Genomic DNA, 7,258 nt, shown 5'->3' on the forward strand with positions numbered 1-7,258 from the left:
GGGGGGGGGGGGGATATCTCGTCTACTCGGTACACTCTACGTAAAGGCAAATCAATCCACATCGAATCAAAGTAGATTGCTCTGGCTATTCCCAGAATCCTCGTATCACTCTCACCAAGCCAGCTAGTTACAGTACAAAGAAACCAGTCCTGCGCCGGGTCGGCACAGTTGCCTCAAGATGTGGATGAATGGCCATAGTAGTCTTGCTTTTCCATGACTTTCTTTGTTTTCATTGTTATCTTCATAGATCCGTGGTGGCCTCCAAGCCACCCGCCATCGTCCTCCGCCGGCCTCGTCGTCCAGGCCCCCGTCCATGTTGAACCATTTTCTTTTTGGGTAGAAAAAGTTGAAAGGATGACATTGTGCAAAGAATGGGAAGGGAGAAAGAAGAGAAGAAGAGAAACAGAATCACATCCTCCACAAAACAATCCCTCCCAAATTCAGCTGATGAGTCACTTTTCGACCGCCCATCCCCATGCTTGCTCCTTCGAAGAGTGCTATATTATACAGGATAGGAATCAAAACACTAGCACCTCCGATGTGAGAGGCTTGCCGAATACAAACAATCTATCGTAATGGTAGAGAGAAGAAGAGGGGAAAATAGAATATTGAATATAAGGCTGCCGGATGCACCCGCCTCGGGTGCATCTAAGCCGAGTGGAGAGACACGCTTCAAAATCAATCATAATAAGGAGAAAAAGGAAGAAAACAAGCCGGAGAAGTTTGGTTGTCGGTAGATGAAGTTGTTTGGAATTTGTCACTCTTGTCAGGATGATTTGGTCGGAACAACGAACAGGAATCGAATTGAAGCGGAGCGGGGACGAAGGCAGGAGGCAAGGTTCTTATAGATGGAGATCATGCCAGCCACCGACAAGGTCGAGATCCTCATCGATACTGCCATCGTAGTTATGGGGAACCTTCACGTTGGCAGCCTTCGGTGACTCCCAGGCATCGCGACGCCGTCCCTTCTCCTGGAAGGGGCGCCGGCGTCGATCCTGAGAGGTAGAGGCCTCTTTCTTGGCGGCCCAAGAGCCGTAATCAAAGCCAGAAGATCCCAAACCCCAGTCCTTTCTCCAGCTCATGTTGAGAGGGAACTTCTTGCGGCCGAGTGAAGCCTCGGGAGACTTGTAGTTCCTCCTCCGGTCACCCAGGGCAGCCCACTTGTCCATGTTGGAGTGCTTCGGAGGACTGTCCGGGGTGCGAGGGGGGGTCTTGAGACCGGTAGGGCCCGTGGGAACATTCCAAGACTTCGCGGAAGGCTCATCGGATGGAACCGAAGACTTGGGTTGCTGAGCGCGAACGTTGAGCATAGAAGGAGTCACAGAATCCCGAAGGCCCGTCAGCGGGCCGCAGAGCTCGGGAACACTGCCCTCCACAGGACTGCTGCTTTCGTGGCTCCAGCTCCGGGAGTTCTGCTCGCGCCGCTGCTGGAAAGCCAGGTCTTCGGTCTCGGATTCCTCCTCCTCATCCCACAGATCACTCCAGCTCTTGGAGATCTGCTCGTCCTTCTTCTTACCAAATACCATGGAGAGAGAAGGCAAAGGCTTGGTGGCAAGACTGGGGAGGGATCCGGTAATGGGCACCGGATCCGACGGTGGGGGGAAACGCAGCTCGCCCTTGCGGAAAGCAGATGGCCGGAATGAATCGCCAAGAGCAGACTCCAGAACAGATGCCATGGAGGGAGTGCCCTGGTGAACGGAGAACCACGATGTGCCAGCAGTCTCCGAAGGAGGGAAGAGATCCTCCGAGTAACTCTCGTTGTCGGGGATGGCCGACAGCTGCCGGATCTGCTGAGGGGGGCTGGCTTGGAGGGCTTTGGCCCATGGGAACGAATCGCCCTGGTTGATGTGCGGACTCTGGATGGAAGGCGTCCGGAGAGGCTCGCGGTTGGCACTTGCGGGAACGACCTCGCGGTCATCAGTGCAGAACTCATCCAGTGCTTCGTCATCTGTAGTGAAGGAGACGGTCCGCATAATGGCTTCACGAATACCAGAAAGGGAACGCTTCTCGGGGTCGATAGTCAATGCAAATCTCAGGATCTCGAAGGTATCCTGGGACATGTTGGGGAAGATGTCGAAGAGTGATTGTCGGTCGCGGACATAGTCCGCGAAAAGGATATCGGACTCGGTCGGGGTAGCGAAGGGGTTCCGCGCGAAGAGAACGTTGAGCAGGCAAATACCAATCGCCCAGATATCGGCCTTGGCGGGAGAGTATCCAGAGTTCGAAGGGTCGTACTGCTCCGGAGCCATGTAGCGGTCACTTCCAACACATGCCTCATGAGACCAGGCTTCACGGGTAGCCAAACCCAAGTCACCTAGCTTCATGGATCCATCCTGCATCAAGAAGATATTCTCGGGCTTGATGTCACGATGGTACATGCCATTGGCGTGCATGAACTCGACAGCGCTGACCAGCTGCAACATGAAATCACGCACGTGCTCCGTCTCCAGGGGGCCACGGTTGAGCCTAATAGCCTCATACAGATCGCCGTTGGAACAGTACTCCAAAACGAGGTACATGTGAGCATCTGTTTCGAACGAATGGATGAGGTTGACGATGTTGGGGTGGTAGGCAAGGCGTCTGTGGCAGTCGAGCTCTTCGAAACGAGCATCGTACGGCGAGGCACCACCCTTGGTCAGGCACTTGATAGCAACGTCCTGGCCGGTCTTGTTGTCGGTTGCAAGGAAGACCATGCCAAACGAACCATGGTTCAGAGGGGCGACTGTGCGAAAGCGCCCGTCAAGGAGCTGACCCTCCACAAAGCTGTTCTTCAGGCACTCCATATCTGATATATAATCGAACTAGACGATGTTCTCCCAGAGATGTTCGTTCCAGTGGTTTATAGCAGTCGATGGAGGTTGTGTCACAAGAGACACCGATTGGCGGCAAAAAAAAAAAAAAGGCAAGACCGATGCAAGAACAAATTCAAACAACCAGGCAACCAAGATGGTGAAATGCCAAGCAGATCTCGACCACCGAGAGTGAGAAGTAGAAAGATGAAGAAGGGAGAATAAAGTAAAAAGAAGACAAAACAACCGGCTTGTTGAGTCACAGTTTCATATAAATGCCGGGAAGAGAGGATATGGTGACAAACGAAAAGAAAATGATGACGACGAGTAGGCGCGAAGCGCGGTGCAGATACCCTTGGGGAGAAGGGTGATTGACGACGGCTAGGAAATAGTAAAGACTGTTATGAGTGCATCTGTATATCGTTTCACAATTGTAGAGGCGCGAAGCCCGAGGAAAGGAAGTATGTCGAGGGAAAGAATGGGTCGAAGTGAATGACTTATGTCCGGCAATAGGACACCAACTGGAAGGACCAAGGGAGAATAACGCTGCGTAATATCGTGACTTGAACACCAAATGTATAAACAAACAAGGCTCGTAACTGAAGCGGCCTTCGAACACCAGGCTGAAGAACCGGAGAGGGGTCGTGACTCAGGGGGGGAGGGGAAAGTGATCGAGGACGGGACCGACGGCTATAAGGTCATAAAGTCGCCCGATGATATATAGTCCGGAGAGATTTGAAAAGAGGAACTATATAGGAGGTATAGCGGGGCTCTGGACAACTGGTATGATGGATCTTCAGGCCCGTAGGTGAACGAGATGAAGAACCGAATACCAGCACCCGGCCCAGGTTGCGCGGCGGACGGATGGACAACTAAGCAGGAGTCGACCTCACAGCAGACGCAGAACCCTCAACACGTATCTCTGCAATTGAAACGTAGCACGCGGCTTGGGGAGACGGTTGGTTTGAGGGAGGGAGTCGTGGGTCCGAGGAACTCTCGACGTGGTTGGCTTGAGATGAGTCACGCAGGGTGTTCGGAAGGCCAGGCAGGAGAACAGCGGCGAGGCAGATTAGACCGTAGAGGACAGGACAAGTACTCTGTTCTGAAGTAGATCTGGTGGGGAAGTCTTTGGCAATGTGACCTAATCAGAGGATTGCAAGCAGTACTATATCGTGTCGCGATAGAGATGGGTGAGGCGAAGGAGGAAGATGATGGGGTGGCGACGGTTGATGGGTTGGGTTGGGAAGGCTAATTGGGGGAAGCGCGGATGTAGAAGGAGCAATGGATTGGTAGCTGAGGCGCGAACGAAACGATGAAGAGTTGAGGATCGAAGGTAGAAGGGGAAGAAGGGAAGAGGAGAGTAGGAAAGAGAAAGGAGGAGAAGAAGATGGGAGAGAGAGGAAGGTGAGCGTAGGTTGGAGTAGGAAGGTGAGGTGGAGAGAGAGAGAGGATGGATGGATGAGCAAGAGGAGAGCGATAGGGAGGATAAGGAGGTTCCGGATGATAGCAGATGGGATCAGATGGGGTTTAGGTAGGTACGGTAATTCGTAAAAGTACGGGGGGGGTGACGACTGGACTCTATGCGCTTCCACATATTCCTAGGCACGGCTAGTCGGAGGCGAATGGAAGGGCCGCCGGCACTCGGAACCTTGGGGGACGAAGAACTGAGAGGGAGGGAAGAAAGGGAAACAAACCCACTCAACCTGCAGCGATGGCGAGAAAGTGGGCGAACGAGCGAGAACCTCCTACGTCGCCTTGGTTCCAGGGTGGGTGGCCCGCTGGCCAATCACGGGCGTTTATTACGGTAATCATGCATACTCCAGACTCCCCAATCGGGCCAAGTGCCTGCGAGGATGGTACCCGGCAACCCCCCATTTCCCTCGTGGTCAGTGGTAACCGTACTGTACGTGCGATCTTCCGGCCGACCCACTTGACTGGCGGCAGGTCGAGAAAAAGAGGCCGCATCCGGCCAACGACTCCACACACCCTCAATCTGGCTTCTGCGCGCCCCCCTGAATGACTGTTTTCCCTTCCTCGTCGCCAGAAGAATCCGCGCGGCGGTGATTCAGCATTGCCTGTCCTGGAAGGTTCTCCATAACCCGCAGCGTCATGGAAATGCCTGCCCTTTTGCGGTACCAACTTACTCTGGTTGTCCCCTCTCTCCAAATTATGGTCATCCAGTAAACAAAAGGCACCAAGAGTCAATCCATGATACCAATACAAAAATAATAACAATGATGAATAATAACTAATAATACTGGGTTATTTCCGTATATTACTATCTATGGATGGTTGAGTACGGGAATCACTGCCTCCGAGAAGCCGTTAATGGCTCAAAGTAATGTTTCAGTAGCGTTCCAGTCATTGATTACGAAGGCGTTATGTATTTCTCCTGGCTGCCTATCAATCACCTCACCAGCCAGAACATTCCTCCACTTTTCTACTGGTCTCCCTTTGAGTCATCCCCCTGCCATCGTTGCCAGGTCGTCTCAATTCCATTACTGCTTTCTAAATAGTGATACTGTCATTTGGTATTTTGATGACGAGATTTGTTGCAATTCTTAAAATGACGGGCTGGGGAGGCAGCTGTCATTGAATGCGTCAATTCCCCGAGGCCATTTCATCATTGTCATATTTTTTTGCTTGTTGGGGTGATGTATTATGTAGTAGATAGTATGTAACTAGGTACCGCAAACCCCCGGACTCAGGTACATGTAACCTGTCCTGATTGCGGCCAGTTTGCCAACACTCGTAAACGGCTGCTGACTGTAGTGCAGCTCCCTCACTAGCTAGTTAGTTAATTGGTTACTGTCATTAATCAATCACTAACTTTGAACTAATTTGTGTAGGTTTTGATGACCATTAGATAAACAAAAGTTAATACATATTCATAATTCTTCAATTGGTGCACTAGAGTAAAAAGTCAAGTTAAGCGCCGGTTTAGAGTTACCTCCCAAGCAAAGACGGCGTGAGTAGACTAGAGCCTGAGCAGGGGACATGGAGGATACGCCCTGGGCACCAAGGCAGCACCAAGTCTACCGGCTAAGCTAAGTTCCTGCAGGTCCCAGCAGGGTCTCCCCCCTCCTCCCCATCCGAGCTATGCTATCTTCTTCATCATCAGCAGCAGCAGCACTTGTCATCCATCCTGCTACGTTTCATAATAGATAGACACAAATCAGAATGTTCCAAGAGATAACTAGATAGTACCATCATCATCATCATCATAATTCCCCCTTCCCCCTAGTCAATCCCTACAAACCATTGACAATGACGGAATAATGCATTTGAGGTAAAATTTCCGTTGAGTCCAGTCAAAAACACAACAAGGGGGCGGCGGTTTTCGTAATACCTATCCCATCATTAACATCATCATCATAAGCCATCTTCATCATCAATCTAGAGCTAAGGTAATGATCACCGACTGGCCCGCTCTCCATTTTCCCCTCTTCTCTCCCCAACCAGGCCAGATCAGATCGATGCTAAATCCATCCATCTGTAACAGTAAACGGGGGATAACCACCCCACCAGAAACTGATGACAATCGGAGACACACAACACGCGATGATTGCACCTATCTATAGGCTACACTATACCTATCGTTATCATGTTTCCATTTTCAGAGCATCAATTCAGTTTCCACTGGCAGTCCACCCGCCCTCGGCCGATGATGGCGCGGCGGGAGAACCAATCCAATCAAGTGTGGCACCCGGCATTATTACTAAGTAAGTAAATAACGAATACGGACCCATACTGGTCTAGTCCCTTTCCGGGGGGGGAAGGAAAGGTGCCTGGAGAAGTTGGCTGAGTGACGCTCACAGTGGATCCCTCAGGACCCAATCAGACAGAAAACCCCGTTGGCCACTATTTCCAGGCTGCATGACGCCAGCCCCAAGCAAGCAACGACTGGCGCGAAGTCGTGGCCAATAATTGACCATTCGTTTGGGTCGGCTGTTCTGAAAAAAGGCCCGGGAGGATGATCCCGGACCTTCGTTAACTGTGACACAGTAGACTACTAGACTAATTAGTTAGTAGTATGGGGAAGAAAAAGAAGCAGTTGTGTCGGTAGATACGGATACTATTGCTGAAGCGGCGGCGCCGATCATCAGAGGGGACTAGACTACTAGGTTCCGAGACTACTGTGTAGACTGTAGACTGTAGATACTCAGGTATCACCGATCATACGAGAGACATAATATGACTGGATATTTTTCTCTTTGTTTTTTAGACTTTTCTCCGCATGGACACATACAAGTAAGAAAGTAAAGAAAATATCTACCCGACGAGGTAGTAAACCAAGAAAGTAAGTACCTAAAATGCAATCTGAGTAAGGTAAGTACCTAAAAGCTCAGCACCGCATCAGGTACCTTTTTTCCCACCCAAGTGTTAGTACCTTAAGGTTCAAAGTAAGAAAGAAAAAAGACACCTGAGTCAGTGTATGTGTGTGTGTGTGTGTGTGTGTGTGTGTGTGT

General features: G+C 50.9%; 1 protein-coding gene across 1 annotated transcript; it reads right to left on the bottom strand.

The window, feature by feature from the left end:
* Positions 1-842: 842 nt before the first annotated feature.
* Positions 843-2,783, bottom strand: ASPBRDRAFT_33277 (putative serine/threonine protein kinase; the record flags this gene model as incomplete). The annotated part of the gene is made up of 1 exon (XM_067623102.1): positions 843-2,783. The coding sequence occupies one exon, from the start codon at positions 2,781-2,783 to the stop codon at positions 843-845; it is 1,941 nt and encodes a 646-aa protein (XP_067475937.1).
* Positions 2,784-7,258: the final 4,475 nt, after the last annotated feature.

This window comes from Aspergillus brasiliensis, assembly GCF_001889945.1.
Source record: "Aspergillus brasiliensis CBS 101740 unplaced genomic scaffold ASPBRscaffold_12, whole genome shotgun sequence".
NCBI classification, from domain to species: Eukaryota; Fungi; Ascomycota; class Eurotiomycetes; order Eurotiales; family Aspergillaceae; genus Aspergillus; species Aspergillus brasiliensis.